Below are 24251 nucleotides of genomic sequence, written 5' to 3' on the forward strand. Positions count from 1 at the left end.
GAGAACAAGACCAAGGGAACATGGTATGGGAAGCGAGATGAACGTGGATGGGATTAGGTGTGTGTGTGTGTGTGTGTGTGTGTGTGTGTGTGTGTGTGTGTGTGTGTGTGTGTGTCTGTCTGTCTGTGTGTGTCTGTGTGTGTGCGCACGTGCATGCGTGTGTGCATGTAGTTTTGTGTGTGACAGAAAGGACAGCCAGACAGAGATCACATGCATGCTTCCCTTCACATGCCATCCATCACACACACAGTCGGCCAAACACACACACAAGCACACACACACATTCACACACAAACATACAGACAGTTGATTTATAGAATATTATAACTAAACATATTTAGTTAAATGTCAGAAATGATTCACATAATACATACATATATTGTATGATGACCTTTGGCACAGCAAAAACTGCTCCCTCTAAAGCATCATTCATTGCTAAAAATTACCACATTTTAACATTTTCCTATTGAAAGAACAGAAGGAGCTGAACACCTTCACAAACTTGTTCTTACCGAAATACATTTGGCTCAGAAGTAATAGTCACACAAGCCTTTTTTAGCCTTGATGGTGAAAATTGAATTAGGCCAATTTATTTCCGATGTGGGCTAAATAAATATTTTTTATTCTTCCTGTTTGTCAATCGTTATCTTGTTTCCCTTTTTTAATCCAATGCAAAACGGTTTGCAACTTTTTGCAAACACAGCAAATAGTTATTCTCAAAGCGAACTTGCGGCTCCAGAAGAAACAGCTGCAATGGGAAGGCAAGGCTTGGTATTTGTAAATAAATAATTTAAAGCCCCTTTTAGCCTGCCTCTCTGCTATCCGCAGCTTCTGATTTAAAAGGAGACATAATCGATTACCGATCCTCAACCAATTGACAGTACTGGTAAACTCGCCGTTATACCTTACAGTAAAACAAAACAAAACAAAATCGACACTTTTAAATATAGTTCCATGTTCTTTTGTTCTCGCTGAACGTTTGGGAGAGGTGTATGCTGAGAAACCACTACAAACGCTTTCGGTTTTCATGTATCGATTGGCCATGCCTGGTGAAATCCGACTTGAGCGTTGACGGTCTGTCACATTTCACGCTGACTCCAAGCGAACACTGGGCGCATACACACACATATTCGCATACACTCACACGCTGGGCTCACCATATTATCGACAGATCCGAGGAAGGAGTACAGAACGAGGAGAGCCCATTGAAGGTAAGTCGTTGAAAAAAACTACTCTGGGCATATAAATTAGACCGGGTTTCAGCGGTATACTCAGAGGCGGGGTCATTCGTTAAGATCGTGTTAATTTTAGCTCTGCTTCTTTCTTTGTAATTTTAGGTTGACCACTTTTGATCTTTTCTCGGTGCGCTTTGCTGTTTGCCCCTTCTCAGTTGGGAAAACATTACCGGTTCACCCTAAGTCAACAAAATAAGTTATTTTTAAAAAGTGTTCTTGTTTTTTTCGATTAACCAAGCAATTTAAAGGGATTCGAGGCGTGGGAGGCTGGCTACGGGCTTTTTCTATGTGTCGGTCGGCGGAGGAGGAGGGGTTCGTTTGGATTGCCAAGCTAGTGAACGACGTTACGCAGTCTGGCTGAACAAGTTTAAATGGTTGTTAAAGTGGCCAAAGTTAATTTAAACTCTGTTTGGAGCTTAACATATTTATGAGAAATCGTCCGGGTGTGCTAACGCGGTTGTTGTACGGTCAGAATAGGCGTGATAATGCGTTTACCAAAAATAAGCTACGCGCACTACGTTAGCATGCGTTAGCTTGCTGTGAGCTAGCAATCCCTGGCCGTAAGCTCTCCTCGGTTGTTATGGTCTAAACGTTGCCGGTAAACCAGGAGACTTATCGTTACTTTCAATAGGAATAGCTATATCTTACATCGAATTCACAAACCCGTTCCCATACTTTCTTTAGGTAATAAACGCGAGAATATGGGAGATATTTGAATAGGTAACACTGTTTGACGTTAGTGGTTGAACCAGTTTGGGGAATCGTGTGTTTGGTCGTGTTACTAAGACAAACTTAGGGGAAGTAGCTACCTCAAAGTTAAAACAGAGACGCCTGACTAAAAAGTAGTTGGGGGTGAACATTAAGTGTTTATGTAAACGGCGACAGAGCTCAGTTTAGCCACTCTCCAACTTTGTATTTTCAAACAGTCACTTCTTCAGTGAGAGGAACCGAGAGGAAAAACGCAGAAAGAGAAGCAGAGGAAACCCCCCGAAAGGAAATGCCAATCGCAGCCGCTGGACAGCCAACGACTCTTGAGCATAGAGTTTGCCCCCGGCTGCCCTCCACCCCGGAGCCTGTCCCTAAAGGGGCTGATTTATTCGACGAGGCGGGGGCGGCGGAGTCGGCGGAGCGAACAGAGTACGGGGGCGCGGAGGGGGGCAGAGGACTCGGGGGCTACAGCTACAGCGGCGCTAGGGGCTTTGTACCCGGATCCACCAACGGCTCTCCGCCGCACTCCCCAGCCGCTTCCTCCTCTTTTCTCTTTCATCCGCTACACCCCCACCAAATAGCCATGGAGCCCCCAAGGACTCGATCGCGTTCTCGTTCCGGATATTACCAGCAGTACGGCGGTGGGAACGGCAATGGAATAACCGGCAGCGGAGTCATGGGATCTAACCATCACCACCATCACCAACAGCAGCAGCAGCAGCAGCAGCAACAACTACATCCACAGCAGCACGGTGCCGGTTGCGCACCACTTGGAGCTCACAGCAACCACCCTGAGAACCAGCCAAGAGCCCCAGGAAGTAACGCCTCTCCCGGCATTCAGAGGCTTTTTTCGGTTCCCGGAGCGCACCGCATCCCGGCGGAAGGTAAATGCCCCCACTTCATTGTCAATGATTGTGTGTGTGGTAGTGTAGCCTGGACCAATATTGGTTGATGAATCACACGTTTTATCTGACTTTATTAGGCTTTTAAATAAGTGATAGAAGTGAAGGTGTTTAATATGTTTTCAAAGGCAATATGAGACAAGGAGGGGGGCTGTCCTGGGGTTGGCATGACAAAAGTGCCTGTGCATGTGTGAACACATTTGTTGTATTCTAATTAGACGGGGTGTTTTATGTGCCTGCCACAGAGCTGCAGTGTGGATGTGGTGCACACAGCTCACACATACAGTAGGTAAAGGAACAACAGCAGTCTGTGGTGTGGGGACTGGGGGTTGCCTGGAGCTTATTGAACTGCTGTGAAGAGTTACTCAACCCCAGACTCTTTCTTAAGGCACAGTGGCATGTCTACTTAAAGTCAAGTACACAAATACTGATGTAGCCAGGTAACGAGCCTTTCCGTGTGAACTGTCTAATCTTTGGCAAAACTAGGCATAGGTTCAAAAATGACTGCTTGATAACCTGGGCATATTTGTGGCAGGCCTGTCAATTTGGAGATGGAAACAAGACTTGCATATAGTTCTGTAGTGACACCTTTGTTTATTTTACATACTGTCTTGTATGGCTGTTACATATGCGGGTATGTTATCACGAACTAAAATCATAGTGCTTGAATTCATCATTTAATGTGTATTTTCAGCAAGAGAATCAGGAGTTTGACATGAAAGAGGATGGCGATGGCCTCTTTAATAACAGACACACTGTTTTAGATAGGGAAAAAACCCTATCTTGGTAAGCCATACTTTGATATTCACTCCCCATTGCCAAGCAAAACTTAGCGAGGGTGTGCATGGACCAGCACTGGGTGGAGAATACATGTGAGGGCACTCACAGTGAATGCAGTGCAGTAAGCCACACATAGAAACAGCACAGCTAGAGTTTCACATTCAGCAGGGCTATGGAAAAGCTTTTATTTCAGCACAACTAACAGGCTTCTCAGGTTAGGAAAATGCTCAGCTGGTATTTGTGTCCTGCTGTGCTTTGGGGAATCTTTTTTTTAAAGTGGTAATTTATTTATGAAAGACATTGAAACGAACATTAAGAAAGACATTTTGTAAGTGTATTTGTGTACAAATCATGACGCACGTTTTTTTGTAGGATACATTGTAAAGGCTACATAAAAGGCATGGTTTAAGAGGAATTTCTTACAGTTGCTTTTTTTCTAAAACCGTCCACTAACTCATTCATGCTGGAATAACTTGACATGTATAGACTAAGAACCCAGACATTCCGCTCATTGAGCAACTCATGATGTAGCTTTGTCACTACAGATGTTTTTATTTTCTTGTATGTAATTCAAATACTAGTTTTGTTAATGCAATTTGTATAAAGAAAAACAATGCTCAAGTCTTTACTGACACAAATGTCTACATGTATTTACATGAGAGACCCAGCAACTGAGTATTGGGACTGGAATTACCTGTCTGTGAGAGTAAGAAGAAAAACAGCTGAACATACATAAACAAACAAAGGCCTCTTCTGCAGTGCCCGCCTATAGGTAGTCTAGCAATTTGTGTTAGACGTCTCCCTTTAGGTTTGCAGCAAATGTTGCTAAAAGGGAGACAAGCTGAAACAAATAATTTTTTCTAAATAGAAATCTGCGTGCATCACCATAGACGGGAGTCATCAGCAGACTATTTCCCGGTCTGCTGTGACCTATGACCCGCACTTTGTCATAGAAGCCTTGGCCATGACATGTAGGATAGCACAAATCAATGGGTAGAATGACTGTATTGTATTTCCATCCAAATGGATTTCGATCTAGAGGGGTGAGGCAGCGGCTCGAGATTCTACAGACACTCGCTCATTATCTCGATTAATTTCAATTAGACCTTAAAAGGCACTGCACACAAAGGAATAATAATAATATGGAAAGAATTTAATGTGTGTGTATGTGCATACATTTATATTTCAATCTAAGTGTAGCAAACATATGAAAAAGGTTAATTTGGTAGCTTGGAAGCACTTCAAAAGTAAAGCTTTATTTTGAAATAAAAAAACAGATGAATTTGTTTTATTTTTGAGTGCTATTTACATTGTTAATCAACATAGCCAGAGGAAGCCTCAGGGCTAACCTATACTTTTATTTTTTATATATATATATATTCTTTTGCAGGAGTGAAGCAGCTGGCCAGCCGGACTTTTCCCAACACTACACACCTTTTATTTGACCCTCTCCCATTTCCAGAGTGGCTTCTGCTTGGTGGGAGAGAGAGAAGAAGAGATGCTTAGTCCTTTCTTCCCGTGCTAGTCACCTGCGTTGAGCATGAAAGCTAATGATATCTTGTACTCTTCAACACCCCCCCCCCCCTCCCTCTCTCTCTAGTAGTCTATTCTAAATCTTCTGGCCCCTTTTGTGCCTTGTTCTTTCATGCTTGCTTTATATAGTTTGTAGCGGTCCATTTTTTTTTTCCTATCGTCTTTGACATTCTATCTCATGTACTGTTCACACGGCTTCGCTTACCATTTTAGGAAGTTAACATGGAAGTAAAAGGACTCCTGAGAGCCCACGTCTGCAAAATTTAGACTTGAGGTGCAAAAGGAAAGCATAGCAGAAGTAGCCTACTTAAGCTTAAGTTCCAACCAAATGCTTAAAACTGCTGCCAAATTGGTCCGAGCCGGTAAAAAACATCCTCTGTAGCAGCTGATATCCTATCCTGACTCTGACCCGCCTCTGTCACAGCCTGTCCTCTCTTTTAGACATTCATCTCTCCCTCCCCTTTGGTTCAGTCAACCCTTTCTGTACCCCTCCGGTCCATTTTCTCTGGCCTCCTCCCTTCCATTTGCCTAATGGAGGGATCGTTTTAATGGATTGCCCAAAGCAGCAAAGGGGCAGACACTCCTGCCACTCTACCTTTAGCCCTCCACTCCACTCCTATCATCTCTGTTCTTGTGTCTGCAGCTGAAGTGGAAACGTGCTCACTGTTTTTTGTTTCTTTCCTTTGTCTTGTCGCCTGGGCAACCCCCTTTCGGTTTATAGAGAAACCCATTCACTTAGTTCGACCGAGTAGCAGGGGTTTCCCGCTACTCCGTCACTCCAAATAACTAACAAAGCAATCACTTTGGTCAGCAAGAGAAGATCCTACGGGTGGAGGACAGTGACCTCAAATCAGCGTTAAACTCAATGGATTGGCTTTTTTTAGGGATGCACCAATCTGACATTTGTAGCTCTGATCTGGTTTTGGAAAACAACTGGGAAAAGGGAAGCCAAATGTCACTTCTTTACTCATGTCGCTTTAGGGAGAATTCATTGCAAAAAATGAAATGGAAGCAGAAAGACGCCTTAAAATAATTCATGTGTTGGATTTTCCTGTTATAAGAGTTATCGTTGGGAGAAATTGCAGTGAATGACATTCGGGAAGGTCAGGGGCAGGGAGAGGATGAGGAAGGAGCAAAAGGGAGAGATGGTTAGAGGAGAAATACAGAAAGGAGGATGTGAACCAGATCATGGAAAAGGGCTGACTGTTGAGGGGACATAGGAGTGTTATTGTAAGCAAAGCTCAGAGAGAAGGCATGGCTCACAGATATCAGTTGATGTGTGCAACCTTGGAGGAGGTGTGGATACTCGGCCTGGAAGGAGTGATGAAAATGATTGGATACCAGCAGATGGAGGCATGGTCAATGGGGAGGTCAGTTGTTTGAGCCAAGAGTTGGTGTATGTCAAAGAATTGTTGAATCCATTAATGTGTGTCTGTTGATATAACTGGAACCGTCAAACTGTGAATGTCTTGCGAGTGTCGCTGAGTTGTGATAAGGGTGCAAGTCTGGTTGTACTTCAGAATGAGTACATCTTTAGGCCGCCATATTTGTGTCAGCTGTCTCCCAACTGAACTGTAAACTTTGAATTATTACACTTTATTATGTCCAAATCAACGCTGCAGTTGTCTATGGAGTCACTGACATAATCGGTTTTCTCATGAGCTATAAATCAAATTTGAAAAATGAATCATTTCTCACAAGCCATTGATACCTATTAGAATTGCAGTGGAGGCCAATGGTTAATTGATATCCGCCTCCGTTTTCCTATATTTGGATATTGTGTTTGTGACCTTTTTTAAAGTTGTAAAATGGAAACAAGTCGGTATCCTCTTTCTAAGATGTTGTTCCAACTAGTCGTACGCGTTACCTTGCATTTTCCAAGTCGGGAACTAATTTTTTTAATTATTTCCGGCAGTACAGATTAAGCTACTGATTTAGATTCTATGTGCATGGGTTCTTTTTTGGCCAATACTACTTCCTTCCGTTTTTGAGAGTTTGGCAAGTCGTTTTATCGTAATCTTTGTCCAGACAAAATATTACAAAAAAACCCTCTTTCTCGGAGATGACACATTTACTGTTTCTTTCTGCTTGCATTCAAACCTCCAGTTGCTTAATTTGCAGTAATTCTGTGTAGCAATCTTCAGCATCTAATTGTCATTTCAACATAACCCCATGTCTGTGTCCTTCCCCATTTCCACCGCTTGTTGTCATCTTCTTGCCTTCTGTTGTAACGATCATGCAAAGTTAGTTGGAACGGCACATGAAGTGAATACCCCGCTGCAAGTCTGTGTAGATTGAGGATGTTCGGTCAGTTTTGTAGTCCATATGTTGTATCAATCTAAATAAACAGAAACCTGCTTTTTTTTTCATTTATTAGCCTGATACAGCCAGTATCCGTCATTCAACCAATGTTGATGTATACCTAAGGAAAGAATGGCGTCAGAATAAATGACATTTGAATAAAACAATTTTGGAAGAGATGTACTGACTTCTATCGTGGGGTTATAAATTGCGTACCCCAAAGACACTGAACAAGCGCATTTCTTTACAAGTAGCTCCTCAGAACGTTGGTTCAATGAGTTGATGGCTGACTTGTGGTGATAGCGCTGATATTTGTGATCGTAGCAAAGAAGTGAGACTCTGCCTTTCAGTCCCATTACTCCCTCTGCCTCTAACACTCCCTCTCAGCTGGCTTCTATCCTCACTGGGGAATAAGGAGGGAGGGTTGCGAGGATAGAAGGATGAGTGTGAAGGAGTATGTGTACGTTAATGTACATCTTGTGACGTACGTGTGTGTAGGCAGGCCTTGTTTAGTTGCCGCCTGGGTGGGCTGGAAGGAGGAACAGGAGTGTCAGAAATGTATGCATACATAGGGAATGAAGTCACCGTAGATGCATGTAGAAACAGTTTTCCTTTTGAAGATATTAACAGAAAGTTAGGGGAAAGTAGGGATATTCCTCTTAAACAAATATCATTGGTAGCAATAATACAATCGACTAACAGATTTGAATGTTATTGGCGGTGAAACTGTATGCGTGTGTTGAGCACTGAATAACATATAGGCTACTTTCAATATCGTTTTTCTAAATCAAACATTTACAAGTATGATTTTTTTTTTGATGTATCAGTGTTTTATATACCACTTTTTTAGCCAGCGTGTAAGGATTAGCCAGTGTCTCGCTGCACAGCTTCTCAGATCCCCGACCAAAAATGGAACAACAAGATGTCAGCACTGATACTGCCACTATAAGTCTATGTTGCACTAATATACACTTTCGATCTTATCTGTATCTGAGGATACCCGTTTTGCATTTTAAAAGATTAACTGCTGCATTTTGTTAAGCAAAGGTCAAAATGAAAAATACGCTTATGAGACAAACCAATGTGTTGGCGTTCTATAAGGCTTTCTAAACGCATAGTAAAAGATTCCCAGGTCAGGTTTGTGTGTGTGCGAAGAAGGGGTTGAAATGACATCATCAAAACACATCAAAACATAATAAATTGATCATTGGTAAATAGATCTGCAATGATTGTTGGGATAAAATAGAATAGTGGTTTGACAGACATTTCTGCAAGCTATTTTCTCAATCAATTTATCATTAAGTCATTTTTAATGCAAAAATAATACTGTTTTCAACATCATCTCAAATATAGAAAAAATTCTTGCTTTTCTTTGTTTGATAACATAACCGTGTAGTGTAGCATCTTTCGGTTTCGAGCTGACAAACCAAGACAATTAAAGATGTCACTTGGATGCTTTGGATGGACATTTTCTGCTATTTTTCTGACCAATTTCTACCCAAAACAATTTCCTGATTAATCAATCATAAACTATCATGGTTATGTGAAACTTTATTGGGAAGGCATTACGTATATTTTTTCAGGAAAGGGTGCAAAGAAAGGGTTTCTGGGTAGCTTTAACGCTCAGGTTTAAGCATTTCCACTGTCTATATGCAGTGCTGTGTTTCAAGCCAGCTGTGATGGTTGTTCGCAGAAGCAAAAGATAATGCATTTATTAGCCGATTTTGTGTACTTTTTTTAGGGTTAAAAACAGGCTTTCTGTTCAGTGCATTCTTATATTCAAAGCTGCCTGTGCTCATTCTAACTCCACGATGAAGTATTTTGCATGTACCTGCACCTTTTCCGCGGGACGTGTTAGCAGATGTTAGACTTCAGAGGAGCGGTTCCAGAAAAGAGAGGAAGGTAATAAGAAAAATAAATAGCTGGGGGAGGAAAATGAATTGTGAGAAAGATTAGTCTCATTTCTGTACGTAGAAATTCACGTTTGCCATCAGGCCCGTGTGAGGCCGTGCTTGCCAGGTAATGGCGGGGCAGACGCTACACCCCTCCTATTTTAAGCCCGCGCGCCAGCTTGTTACTCGACTCTGCTTTAGCGCTAGGGTGTGAAGTGTGCTGTGACATGTGTTCAGGAGGCGGGGTGATGTGAGAGGTGTGTGCGTTACACATATGCCTGGCTAAAATTACTTTTTTTGTATGTAAATTGGTACACAGCAGTCGACACAGCGTTCTGTCCTAATCCCCCCGTTTGTTCCTCATGATTTGTTAAGAGGGCCTGTCACTTCTCTATCATCTTATCTATCCTCACAGCCTTTATTCCAACCACTTCCCCCTGTTTTTTTTCTGCTTTGACACAAGAAGGGAAGTTTTCTAAGAGATTGCAACAGGCAGAGGGTGATGGAGATCATGGGCGGAGATGGTGCGATAAGGAAAGCAGGGAAATGTGGATGCTGCGAGATAGAGCAGCAGGGAAGAGAGAGAGAGAGAGACAGGCCGGCAGATAGGGAAATAGATCGGTGGCAGGGAGGGGTGGTGATGGAGAGTGTGAGGAGGAGGAGGATGTGTGAGGAGGGTGTCTGGGCTGAGTGCAAAGGGAGGGGGTTAGAAAGAGAGATAGAAGGATGAGAAAGGGAGGGAGAGGTGGAGGAAATGGATAGAAATAGCTGATGCACTCTGAGGCTTACAGAAAATCAATAGCAGTCAAGAGGGGAAGCCACAACCCCCACCCTCCTCCCTCATTCTCTCGCCTTCCCCCCCCCCTCAACTCGTCTTCCTTATGTTTTTTCCTCTCCACTCTTTATCTTTTCCCCATCTCACCCCTTTTATGTCCATTTCCATCCTCTTCTTCTGTACCGCTACTTCGCCTCTCCTTGTCCCCCCAACATTCTCTTCCCCTGTCGTTTCTCACCTTCACACACACCCCCCTCCACCCCCTGCATCCTCACCTCCCATCACGGTTGTGCTCCTGGCCTTGTCTTTGACCCTCTTTCAGGGACATCCTCTTTTTATTCTACAGGCTACTGCTTGCTTCAGGGGGGGAACATGTTGTCGGATTTGAACGACTACGACTTGTAAACATTCAGAATACAAACATGCATTTTTCTGCAGCCATAGGAATGTTTTTTTATCACACATTTATTTATTTGTTCTTCTGTTATTGTAGCTCATTTAGCAGATTACAGATATGTTTTCCACGTTCACCCTTTTCTACATTTGCATCATGCTCCACCTCAAGACCGGCCAAAACTTAAAACTGCTCTAGAACTGTTAGGTTAAAACTGTTTCATTCTCACAATCACACCTCTCTCTGTGAAGGACACCATCTCATTAGAACTACATTTAGCTTTGCACTCTTTTGTGGTCAAAGGCGTGTGCTTAAAGCATGTAACTAGCTTCTTTCAGTGTGTTCTTCTCCAACATGCGTAGGGAAGGGATACAATTTCACTTTAAATGGTTCAATTCAGTGGTAAAATAAAAGGGTAGGAGTCCTCAAATTGTTACTGTACATGAAACTTGTCCGTAACAAATATGAAGCCTAAGGATTACGATAGTAGGTTATATTAATACATTTGGATATACATGTATTAGCTTAAAGTAAAGATTGACCTGCAGATCCCATAGTTTGAGATACTTACTGTTTTAGTGTGTAATTAAAGAGGCCCTATTATGCTTTTTGGGGTTAACCCTTTCCAGACTGGGCTCTGGTTTCAGACAAACATTAAAGCATGAAAATATGTCAGTAGACTTAGCCCAAAATACAAATATGAAACGTATAAATAAGCGTAATGGGACCACTTTAAGTCCTGCTATCTACCTTTTTAATGAGATGGTTTGTGATTAAGGTTTAGGGATGGTAAGTGGGTTATAATATTCAGGAGAATTGTCTTTCTTTAAACAGCCTGGTTGTTAGGAGAAGGAATTACTGTGTCCACGGATTGGAATTCATACTGTGATCCTACTATTCAACTTTCCTGGAAGTGTTGAAGCAAAACTGCGAGTGTGCAGTGTGTTCGTCCAGCAGTGGACATGATGTCATCTGAACACTTTTAAACCTGTTCTGTAGCCTCTGTGTTGCGCTCTATAGAGTGACTCCGACTGAATGACTCGTCTCTGACTCAATTTACCGAACACTGACAATGTGCAAGTGAGACCATATTCAGGGAGGAAGCTGGATTTTTGCCTATTGTGACCGCTGAATGAGTGTTGCACAGAAGAGCGCCGAGTCCCATGAATGCCTCACCAGCACTCCATCTCAAACTATCTCGGCAAATATATAGCCTTTTTAGCCGGTTTCCACTACACTAATGTAGGCTTTACTTTACTCTGCCTTTTCAATTCCATTTATTTTGCCTTGCTCTAGGGATTGGAGAGGAATTTTTTCATGGATCATTTGTGAAAACCTCACTGTGCCTGCCTCTTCTTTCTCTTTCTTTCTCCCCCATCTCTTCTTTGTTGTCAATCACATTTTCTTGCCTGCCAAGAGCAGGAAAAATCCCACAAACAAACTCCTTTTAAAAAAGACTTTTTTGGCATCTTTTCCCTTCTACTTCAGCTCTCTTCATCTCTAATGTAAAGTTAGCCTTATCTGGAGTGCCCTTGGGATCGCTTACCCTTGGTATGTTCACCACTGCCACCATCTGTGGTGAGGGTGTCCCCGGCTAAAGACGTGCCCACGACAAAAGGGAAAACAAAAATCTAGCATGAAATAGAAAAACAATAAAAAAGATGAAAGGATTGTGGGAAAACAAAAGAGTAAAAGTCTTAGCGGTATCATCCTAAAGCTTCTCTAATCCAGGATTACTGTGTTTGTTCCGTGTGTGTGTGAGAACCTACATCCACTGCCTCTGATCTGATTGCACTCCATATGTGTTTCAGTCACTTTTGAGCAGTACACATGGTCAGCATCCCTTCACACAAACATGTTGTCATTGTGTTTTTGCCGCGGTGTATTAAAAACACGAGAACAATAAACAACAAAAGGATTAAACGTACTGTATGCAGATAGGAGGCTCCCCACAGTGCTCGGGTATAATGGTGCTATCTATTTCAACAAAAGGTATTAACAACATGTTTTTGTATTTAAAATGATACATGTTGATAGAACAGCTCATGCCAGTCAACAGAATTCAAACTGTGTGTGCTTATAAATAAAAATTGGGTAATGTTTAGAAAAGGGACTTTATATCTTGGCCTTGTTTTTATGCTAGATACACATTGATTGAGGTCCAAATGCAGGCTCGGGTTTCAGACAGAGGGTGAAAAGAGGTGCTACACCACAGGCAGTATGAGAAAAATAAAGAGCTTTTTGAATATTAAAGCATGGAGACATGTCACAGCATTTTGCTAAATGACATCCCAAACTTAAATGATCCACAGGCATAATTCATACAAAAAATAATCTCTGAGCAAGTGTTATAACATGATATAAGTGTACATATTAAACACCAGACTTACAGATTGTAGCCATATTGTTGTCTCACTGTGTGACCTTGTGTTGTATTCTGCTTTCCCTCCTCTGTTTAGGAGCCTCTGGCGGGTCATACCACTGCCATCCAGATCATGCATATGGAGAGGAGAGTGATAAGGTAAGCACCATAACATTATTCATGTTACACCATCTTAAACATATGAACGATTTCTAAGCCTGATTTACATCATGATTTGTCATGTCTAAATATTATACATCTTCTCTCTGCTGATGCTGTGTGAAGGACTGCAACGTATGCAGAGTGCAATGTGTGTCATGTTCCCCCTGTGAACCTGTATTTGTCAGAAGAGTAGGAAGCTGAATTATTCAGTAAACATGGCTGGATTTGTTTTGGTGCTGCCGTTCTACTTTACAGCTATAAAGTAAAAGTAGAAGTTATTATTTTATTTAAATTATTCTAATGATTTACTTGCAAATACAAGAAATGCAAAAATGTTGCATTTTGGCTGAAAATCTAAATAAAAAGCTTAAAGTATGTCTTATTTGTTTGGAACTTGAGCTATTCTGGCTCGGAGAATAACTTGCCGATGTTGTTCATTATGTCGTGATCTTTGGTTTGTTGTGTATACTTTTACCTTCTTGAGAAACTAAAACACAGCATAGTTGGCACATCTCTACTCTGCTTTCCCAAATGCTGAAGTATGTTTATACGGTATACATAATACAAGTGTAGAGAGACTGCTGCAGCATGAGCCTGTGGCAAGTGATCCTCCCCCCAAAGGGTGGAGAAATGTTACGTTTGCTTGTTTATTGTTAAAGCAAATTCTCTTTGTGCAATTCTGCTCTCAATACCAAACCAACCTTTTATGCTTGACCATTTTAATCTTGATTCGTAATGAAATGGTATGAGCTGATAGCAGAGGTATCAAAAAGGGTCATGTTGTTAATATGATTATAATTGAAAACCCAAGTGTTCTTCAGTGAAGGCGTCATCGTCACAAGTCAAGGCCCTGTACTGAAAAGCCAGCAGATGAAGAAGCACACGGGTGAAAAGGGAGAAGAGGGGAGGCAGGATGCTGAGGAAGGTGTTGCAGAAAGCTTGGAGGAAGAGAGGGAAGGGAGGATGGGAGGGAGGGTTGAATAAACAGGGAGGGGGTATTGCTAATGATTTCACCTCCAGCTGTGGGACTGGGTTGGAGTGAGGGAAGGAAAAGGAGGGAGGAACAGTGGCAGAGGAAACAAAATGGGCTTTGAAATCTTGTTGATGGAAAGAAAATAAGTGGGGGTGGGGAGAAGTGAGTGGAAGCATGTCTGCAAATATTAATGAATCTAAAAAAATTAAAAAAATAAAAAAGCAAATGACCATATTTGCTCAGTGTTCACATTTCAGGGTGCAATTTCTCTAAATGCTGGCGAAACGTCACCCCGGGCTCACTCTCTCCTGCGAGTGTTTGCATGCACCCCGAGGGCCTCCTCTTTATTTTGGTTCTCAGCATTGACAGCGAAGCCACAACAGCTGCTGGCCACAGTGTGTGCATGTGCACATCCCAAATGTGAACATAGCACACTAGAGCTCGGCAGGGTGTGTCTGTACTCCAGGATTGTGTGTGTGTGTGTGCGTGTGTGCTGAATGTAAACCCAGTAAAAGGAATGGGGTGTGTGTGGTCTCCACACTGATCATTGCAAAATGTGCTGTAATAGAGCACAATGTTTCTGGGCAGTACCCTGAGTCACTGTGTGTCTGTTTGTCGTGTGTGTGTACGTGTGTTTTGAGCCTGGAAGAGTCAGCATGTTTTTTTTCCCTTATTTTTCGTGTGTGTGTGTGTGTGTGTGTGTGTGTGTGTGTGTGTGTGTGAAGCACAGTTTTACAGCATAAGGCCGCGTTAAGGCATATTGCTTGAGGACACACACACTCCTTTGTCTGACACCGCTCCCCCACCCACTAACGCTGGTAGACAAGCCCATCAAACTTTCATACTAATGGCTGATAGTCTGCATGTGTTAGGACAGAGTGTCTGTGTTTCCGTGTGTCCCGTCCAATAACTTTTTGTCTTGTCCTCTCCAATTTTAAGACCGGGGTCTCGGACAGGACAGGACAGGACAGGACAGATGGAGGAAAAAGTGGGGGAGGGAGTAAGAGGAAGAGGGGTTCAGGCTTATCTGATGGAAGGAAAGGGGGGGATGGGAGGAGGTGGTTGGGGAGGGCAGGGTGTGTGTGTTTGTGTGAGGGGGGGAAATGTCAGGCTCGGGATGGAAGAGGCTGGCTTAGATATGAAAATGGGCACAGTAGATGTCCCAAGGGTGTTGGTGTTGGGGCTAGGCTGATGCAGAGGTTGTGGGGTGCAGGGTCGGAGGGGGACGGGGGGGGACGGTTGTTGTTAAGAAGAACAGAGAGGTTTGGGGGTGGGGGCATGTCGCTGGTACCCTCCAGACTGTGTGGAAATGTGCATAGATAGTGTGCCTGCCTTTCATGTCACTTTTTATCAGAAAATGTATCATAGCTCTACTGATTATCTGACTTTTTTGTTTAATTTACCTAAATAAATATGTAGAATTCAGCAAATTTTGTTTTAATGCTGGGTTTCAAACTATTCACAACATCGATTCTTGATTCACTACATAGGTAGGTTGATTTTAGGATCTTCTCCTGTTCACTACATGATAATAAAGGTGAATTATGGCGAGCAGGTATCGTTAAGTTGGTACCACTTTACAATAAGACTACCCTTATAAAGGATTCATAAAGGGTTTATAATTAGGTTATTAATTAGGTTGTAAACACTTTATTAATCATTAAGAACCATTTATAAACCAGTTGTAACAGTTTTTATACATCAACACAGGCTCACTATTTGGCAAGATGACTAAGCCTTATATTGCTACCTAGCTTACTTTGTCTTCTTCATCAGCCAGCATCCTCGGTATCTGTTGTTCACTGAGTTGATTCTCCCCCCGTCCATCTTGATGTTAAGCAACCGGTCACAGTTGCCCTGTTTATCTCTTTTCTTATTAAAGCTTATGAATGATTTGTGTTCACAACCTAATTAATATATTAATTAGAAACTATTCGAAAACCCTTTTGTAAGGGTAGTCTTATTGTAAAGTGGTACCAAAGTTTGTATATGTGCAATGTACATAGTCAACAATTATTTATGCTAACTTGCACAAATCATTAACTTTTTACCAAAACGATTGATCAACTTCTCAATTGTTATTGAAGTATAGGAAGTTTAGGGCTCAGGTGAGCTGCCTTTTTCTGTTTCCAGATAATAATAATTTCAACAAATCACTTAATACTTAATAACTTTGACTTTGTTTGTAGGATAGGCCTAGTAGTTGGTCAGTTTGAATATCGAGGTTCGTTTATAGAAAGACATGGTTTTAAAAATAGATTTAAGAAGTTATGAATCCATTCTAAATCATAAAACCGATTCATACATCAAAACTTTAAACTCAATATGGGGGCGTTTGACTCTGTACTGGACCTAAAATATGTTCCATTATCAGGGTCTGGTGGCTCCACCAAGCTTCTCCCCTCTTTCGTCTTCTTAAACTTGCTTTTTTCTTCCATCGTCCGTCCTTCATTCCAGGCCTCTCTCCTCATGCTGTCCTCCGGTCAGTGAAGTCATTGTTATTGTTTGTCCTTCCCATCAGCTGCTCAAGCTCAGGTCCTGTCCAGTGCTGGTGAGCGATACAGCCACTGTACCAGTGTACAGTGTGTTTTTGGTGCCAACAGTCCAAAAAGCTTTTTGTTTAGCAGCATCTGCCTCTTCAGAAGCTTCACAAGGTAATGTTCTTTATGGGCTGTGGAACTCAGAGGCAGCTGCCCATGTGCAAATTCACATTTGCACATGTCTGCGGGCGTTTCCATAACTGTGTGTGTGTGCGATTCTACAGCCTGCTCTCCAGCTGTTTCCTGTTAGCTATCACACTGCTCTCAAGGTTGCTGAGCTGTGTGTGTGTGTGTTAAAAGTCACAGCCGCTGAGTCACTTTTATCACACTATACGTGTCTTTCCCAAGAAGAAGGGAGGTGGAATCAGAGATGGAGGGGAAAGTTAGGGTGACTATGAAGGTGTGTATGTCTTTGTGAGTTCTTCAGAGCATAGCCTCGGTTCAGCAGAATGACTAAGAACTGACACATGAGCAAACGTGTGTGTTCTTGCCTCACCGAGTGCCAAGTGTGAGAGTCACTGCTGCGAAGAGAAGTGACTCTCAGATGAGCTGTAAGGATTGAAGCAGAGTTTATGATAACTCTTTAGTCAGTCTAAACCTGGGTGACTACATATTCAGCTATCTCACTTTTTGCGTGCGAGTGCGTGTGTCACTGCCTTTTTGTTTTGTCTCCAAGTAAAAAAGTATTTGCCGAGCTCTCCAGCCAGGGAGTGTTCGGTATGACTCGCACATGGGCCTGTGAGTGCTTGTCTTGCATTTCCTCACTCCAAGAGGAAGTGACTTTGTACCCTCAAGGCCTCAGAGCGCTGCTGGTGTAATATGCTCTCTTTCACACAGACGCGCACTGTGGACCATACAGGAAATGCCATGAGTCACAAAGGAACTTAGTGTCCATGCAGCAGTATGGATTGGAGGCCTGTGCAGCATGGTGAAATTGTTAAGATTCGAGCGCTATGGGTCACTAACCACAACACTCATCCCAATTTCCTTCCTTCTCCCTTTCCCCCAACACCCTCCTTCTGCAGAGCGAAGAAAGCCCCAGTCCAAAGCGCCAGAGGCTGTCCAGTCAGTCTGTCCTAGAACAGATAACCTCATCCGCCCCCCCACCTTCCACCCCATCTCCCCCTATCCGCCCCTGGGAATCAGGACCCCCAAGTCGGAGACAGCCTCACCCCCACCCGCACTACCACCAAGAGAGATGCCTCACCCCTGCTCGGCACAGACGCAGGTAAGTTTTCTTGTTGGTGCACAGTTCCACTCCCAAGTTACGACCCATTCCAATAAAGTGTGTATGCACTCCACTTACGCTGTTTTATCTGGTGCAAGACATAAGCAGTAAATGCCATAGCTGAGCAGATCTGCGTTGGAACTGTTGATATAAATGTATGTATTTCTGTCTACATCTTCTAGTTGCAAGTGAACAGAAACATACTTTGGGCCTTTAGCCTTTCCGTTATATAGGTTTTGATGCATGTAAAGATCTGTAAAGGCTACAATCCAATAGTTGCCCCTCCCCTCCTGAACTTTTTGAACATTAAAGCGTGTAAACATGTCACCTCAGAGGCAGACGATACAAATATGAACCTGAGGATGAGCATAAGGTGTCCCCTTTGAATGTCATATTAGTCATAGCAGAGTGTTTCTGCATATTGAAGCATGTCTGGAGGACGACTTTATCTGAGCCTCTCAATGTAACACTGTCCCCCTCTCTTCCTCCCCCCCAGCCCGCCAGCAAGGCGTCAGCGCGGCCGTCTCTCCCGACCCCCCCGTCACCTGCCTCCCCACCACCAACACCACCCTTCCACCCAAAGCCCCGGCCCTCGCCTGTCGCCATCCGAGCGCCAGGATGAGAACTACCACCATCACCCCCCCACACACCAGACATACACGACGCACACGCCCAGCGCCTACAGTCAGCCTCCCACAGCCGGAGGCGGGGCGGTAGGCTTGGAGGAGCCGCGAGCTTTCCATCCCCCCACCCTGTCGCCACGACTTCTGCACCCTGCTGCCCACCATCATCACCTTCACCACCACCATCAGCAGCAGCAGCAGCAGCAGCAGCAGCAGCACCAGCACCATCATGCAGCTCAACAGCAGCAAGGAGCCATGGTCATGGACCTACATGAACAGGTCAGTCTTAGATGGGATTTTTACTTGGGAATGGGATGGGTACTATACAGATAATCTCATTAACACAGGGTCTCCATCTCAAAAAGGACCTGGTCAAGACACATCAGCATGGACAGTACAATGAAACACATCAAATAGATAAAAACTGATAAAATATGCTTCAGAAAGTATTTACTAGACCACACTGTTTAAAGACTCTCGTAAAAATACAGTTTAAGATGTTAATAGCAAAAAAAACCCACAAACAATAGTTATATCTTGATTCATCACGCAATATTCAATTATACTTATTTTATTAAGGTAACCTTATGATTGAATTTGTCCTGTTATTCCAGTATTGTTTCATTTTAATTGAAGTTTGAACCATACTTTGGTGACTATCAGCATAATATTGCGCTGGTTATTATTTTCGCCAATAAAAAACGTGACATTAAAGGTTCTTATTGTCCCACGCCTCCCTGTGAGAGCGCAGTAAGAAATCCTGTGTGTGTGTGTGTGTGTGTGTGTGTGACTGCATATTAACTGGTGTGTTTCTTCCCCAGCTGCAGCAGGCCAGTGTACCGGTCTCCTACACGGTGACCCCCGTCCCCCCGCACAGCCTGGCAGCGCCCCTGTGTAGCGGCCAGCATCTTCCCCCTACCTGTTCCTCACAACAGCAAGTCCCCGCCTGCAGTGTGGTCTTCAGCACTGGACAACACTACCACCCGGTGAGAGGAACACAGCAGTCTGTAGGAGTGTGTGGGTTTGTTTGTTAAAAGAAGGGACACTCTGTGCTTTGCAGTCTATCTTACACTTTAACCACGGAACAAACAAAATGCTCAAAATGAAAGTGGGTTAAAAGTAAGAGGACCCGCAGAATATTTCCTGTTTAAAGGGGCTTGTTAATACTCCAGGTCTTGGCTGCCACCTTATGGCAACATATGGAATTACACCCACATTGGAGAACATGCATTAAATGTCTCTTCCCATTTTTTTTTCCTCAGATGCTACAGGCTTGTTCAATGCAACATTTGCCGATGCCCTATGCCTTCCCCTCGCTGCTGTCCGGTGACCCCCAGTTCCTGCTTCCCCATCCACCCCACCTCGCTCACCACCCGCCCCACCTCCCGACGCCCGCACAGTTCCTGCCTTTCCAGACGCAGCAGCCACGATCGGTATGTGAATGATGGGTTTTTAATCTGTGTTTACCTTCATTCATTTTCACAGTATTCTGTGCCAAAATAATAGCGACGTGAGGGCTATGGCATATATACAGGAAGCCATTAGTGCAGTTACTGTAATACCCAGAAATAAGAGAATACTATTTTAAAATATGCTGTACTGCTGATGCTTGAATACCCCCCCAAAAATAAGGGTTAAAATATTTGTAATAATTAGCTTTTATTTGATTGTTCTCTTGGACTGTCAGGAGAGTTGATGGAAGTTGATGCGCTCTATTTTTGTCTTTTCTTTTTCTACTTTTTTGTGATACATTTTCATTCATTTAGAACCTACTTTAATCAGTTAAGTTTTTCTATCAGAGAATATTGTATTAATATTTCATTATTTTGAATGTTTTTGTTCCGTTTATCACCATTAACACTGTTTGGTTTTGCTCCTCAGCCCTTACAGAGGATTGAAAACGAGGTTGAGCTTCTGGGAGAGCAGCTTTCAGTGGGCGGAGGCTTTAGCTACGCACACCACCACCATCACCACCATCACCACCAGCCTCCCACCCCCCTGCCCCCCTCCACACCGCTCCAGTTCCTCTCGCACCATGACCCCCTGTCGCAGGAGCTCTTCACAGTGGTGAGTACATTAATGAAAGCATTTGTTTTGGGTCATGACATATGAGTATGGTAAATAACGAGTGGTTTGAGAACAGCTAAGTTTTAAAGGGTAAAAATATGCTAGAATTTAAATCTACTCCTATCTTTTCTTATGTTTGTCCTCTGTTGATCACAATAAACATGATTTGCTGTGGTTATAAAGGATTTGATACATTTTCAGTATAGCATTTATAGTACAAGGCTTCAAACGAATGGAAATAAATGAATTAGGCACCTTTGAACGTTTGATTTTTTTAATCTTAAAATGATCTTTGGTGAAATAAATCTAATTTCTTCTCTTACCCCACCTTCCACAGCCCTATCCACACTTTATGCCTCGCCGATTCACAAGCCGACGTTACCGCTCTCAGCAGGCTGTGCCCCCATCACCCTACCACCCCAGCTTCCTGCCTTACTTCCTGTAAGTCTTTAAACGTCCTCCTGTTAATGTTAGAACTACATAGAGGAATTTCTAGTATGTCTAAGACAAATTACAAACAAAGTTTTCCTAATTTCTGTGTCGCTGTCTTCATGCACGAACAGGTCTATGCTCCCTGTGCCGCCCAATGTAGCCCCCACCATCAATCTGGAGCTGGATGTAGACGATGGAGAGGTGGAGAACTATGAGGTAAGATTTCCAAATTGTTCAGCCAATAATCATTTTACTGTTTCCTTTGCAAACGTAGTCCTCTAAACTCTGTGTTTCTGTGTCATAGGCCCTTTTGAACCTGGCGGAGCGTCTCGGGGAGGCCAAGCCCCGCGGTCTAACAAAGGCAGATATAGAACAGCTTCCATCGTACCGGTTCAACTCCAACAACCATCAGTCTGAGCAAACAATGTGAGTGCCTTTTTTAAAACTGTGTTACAAGACCTGTGTTTGTTGTTGGTTATAAGTTTAAGGAGGTATGAAAGATGTTGTTTTTAAATAGTACCAACCTTGCTTTCTCTTCCAGGTGTGTGGTGTGCATGTGTGACTTTGAGTCTCGCCAGCTCCTCAGGGTCCTGCCCTGTAATCACGAGTTCCACGCCAAGTGTGTAGACAAGTGGCTTAAGGTGAGAAAAGACATTTAGCTGCTAGGATATCCTTGAATCTATTAATGGTTTTCCACTGCAACCTTAAAGCCAGGTTACTCCAGTATATTTCCAATCTTTTTTAACACTCGTCTCCTTTTTTTTCTGGTCCCCTCCAGGCTAACCGAACCTGTCCTATCTGTCGAGCTGATGCCTCTGAGGTCCAGCGGGATTCAGAGTGACCTCATACGGACACTCAACACTCACAATCCCACACTCCCTTTTGGATGCACCAACCGTTCAGTGAACTGTCATACACTTCCCCTCACACATTCTGCCACATACCTGGGGACCAGTGCTCCTTAGTCCTTCTCTCTTTATCACCAAGAACAGATATACTAGCCTGGGATCAGCAAACTTTCTACTGGCTCACTTTATCACTGGACTTCCTCGGCCTTCGGTTTTTGGACTCTTACCCTCACTCTGCCTTTTGCTCATAGTCACCCCTTTCTATGAATGGCCTTCGAAACACACAAACAGTGGCATGTGCAGCTGGACATATATATGTGTATTTTTTTAATACTCAATATGAGCCCGAAAAAAGAAATGGCAGTCCAAAGAGTATGATAATTTAATCCGGTTATAATTGAGCATTCAAGTTTCTACTAGGCTTATTATAAGGACAGTTGAACAGCATCGTTAAATCTTTAATTTCTGTACGTCCATTCCTCGGTGTGAAAGTAGTCCGTATGGGGTTAAACAAAGAAAAAGTACACTGTATGACCAAGCAGCTTTGGAACAGTGAGACTTTATTAGCTCTGTGCGCGTCTGTGTGTTGTTCTTCCTTTAATATTTATACAGTTCATGTGGTACAGTGCACTGACTTCCTTAATTCAGTTTGCCCCTACTCGACTTCAGGTAGATTTAAACTCACTGAAGGTTTAAGGCAACTTCAGACCTGTCTATAGCCCAGATTTGATCACAAATCACACTTAAGGAAAACCTCCAGGGAGGTCGACAATGCCTTGGTGTTCCGTATTTTTCCTTTTTTTTTTCTTACCATTATCATCAGCACCCTCACTCCCTCACATGATGTCGGTACACTGTCCCGTCCCAAATAAGTAACAGCTGGGGGCTTTTGTAAGCCATGCTTCTCTGTGTTACAGTCTGCTGACCTGAAGGAAACAGATCAGGACTTTTTTTTTCGCAACATATCCAACCTGTATGGAAGTCCTAAAAGGCCATGGTCCATTTCTTTCATTACCCCAATTTCCCATGGTAACAATTTTTTCCTTCAAAAAATGTTATTATCTCCAAATAACACGTGTTGTTTACCTGAGATAACGCCTATTATTTCAATTCATGAGAAAATGTTTTCTTGTGATCTTAAATTAATTGTGTTATTATCTCGAAAACATTTAATCTTTTTAAAATTAGTTCAGGGAAAACAACATTGTCGTGTAGGGATAATGACATAAATAACTTAAGAAAACTGATCAATTATCACTGGAAAACAGGGTAAATAGAATGCTTGAACTATGGCGCATTAGGGCTTCCGTAGCTGGGCTTTCCTTTAAGGCAGTTTCCTACAGAGCTGAATGCATACATATTTCACTAAGACATCCATACATGCTCAGATTACTAGCTTTCTTACGGGAATGAGGCCTTTTGAAAACATGTTTCTATATCTGTCTCGAGCAGCTTTCTGTGAGTGTTGGTGGATATTGATGCAATGCTTTCTCCATCAGTGAAAGGGGACACGTTTGAAGAGACTTATAAGGTCATAGCTTAATCTACTGTTTCACCAGATGGTGGTTGTGACACTTTAGCACTTTAATATGTAAGACCTACTCTTTTTTTCTCATTCTAAAGAAACCACTGATCAGTTTTTCTGCAGCCCATGTGTGTTTGAGAAGTATTTTACGTTTTTCTCACATCCACAGCAACAATACTGTAAGGCCGAGGTCAGCATGTGATACTGTAATGGTTAAAACGTGTTCACCTCATGCACAGAGCAGGATTTATGATGTAACCTTTTCTACTCTATCACAAACGGTGTTTTCTTTCAATTGAGATGCCCTTTCTAATTTTTTGCATCTTGTCTCTATCCAATGTAGCCACATCAGACCAAACATCTGCTCAGACCTCAGTTTAGTTTTCCATGAAATTTAAATCAACATTCTCAGTGGAGAACCAGAGAGAAGCTGTTGTCTGTGTATAAAGTCCAAGGTAATGGAGAGAATTTACATTTTCTGTCTTCTTTTTTCTTTGGGTAAAAGGCCATATTTATGACTGTATGCATCCATTAAGCGTCCTGGGATTGTTTTGTGTTGGACAGTTATTTTTTCGTTGCTTGGTACAATAGCAATTACCTCAGTCCCACTATTTATGTCTTTTCAGAAAATGGCGCAGGCGGTAGGATTAGTGCTTACCAATACATTTTGCTAATATTTTCCTTGAAGCTGTTGGGTTGTTTTGAATATTTTTATTTTTAAACTTTATGAAACTCTATCAAAATGGTGTCATAGTAGTTTCATTGTGTATTATATTCGTAACCAAATGATTTGAAGGTCTGTAATGATGATGATGATGATGACATTTTTAACACACATTTGTACATTTTGTATGAGAGTTATTACTAGTAATACTTTATTAAGTAGTGCAATGATTTTTTTAATCCCTTATCCCATCTTTTGGATTTCAAAAGCTGGTTCAATAATAAATGTATAACTTCTTCTTCTAAAA

At 42.6% G+C, this 24251-nt stretch overlaps 1 protein-coding gene across 1 annotated transcript; it reads left to right on the forward strand.

Annotated features, from left to right (window-relative positions):
- The first annotated feature begins 1106 nt into the window (after positions 1-1106).
- On the forward strand, positions 1107-24251 carry rnf38 (ring finger protein 38). The gene is made up of 13 exons (XM_063883350.1): positions 1107-1211; positions 2162-2827; positions 12980-13041; positions 17583-17785; positions 18282-18687; positions 19230-19394; positions 19671-19841; positions 20290-20475; positions 20813-20916; positions 21039-21123; positions 21212-21333; positions 21449-21548; positions 21686-24251. The coding sequence occupies exons 2-13, from the start codon at positions 2233-2235 to the stop codon at positions 21746-21748; spliced, it is 2262 nt and encodes a 753-aa protein (XP_063739420.1). The 5' UTR covers positions 1107-1211; positions 2162-2232; the 3' UTR covers positions 21749-24251.

The sequence above is a fragment of the Eleginops maclovinus genome, chromosome 5 (assembly GCF_036324505.1).
Source record: "Eleginops maclovinus isolate JMC-PN-2008 ecotype Puerto Natales chromosome 5, JC_Emac_rtc_rv5, whole genome shotgun sequence".
Lineage (NCBI taxonomy): Eukaryota > Metazoa > Chordata > Actinopteri > Perciformes > Eleginopidae > Eleginops > Eleginops maclovinus.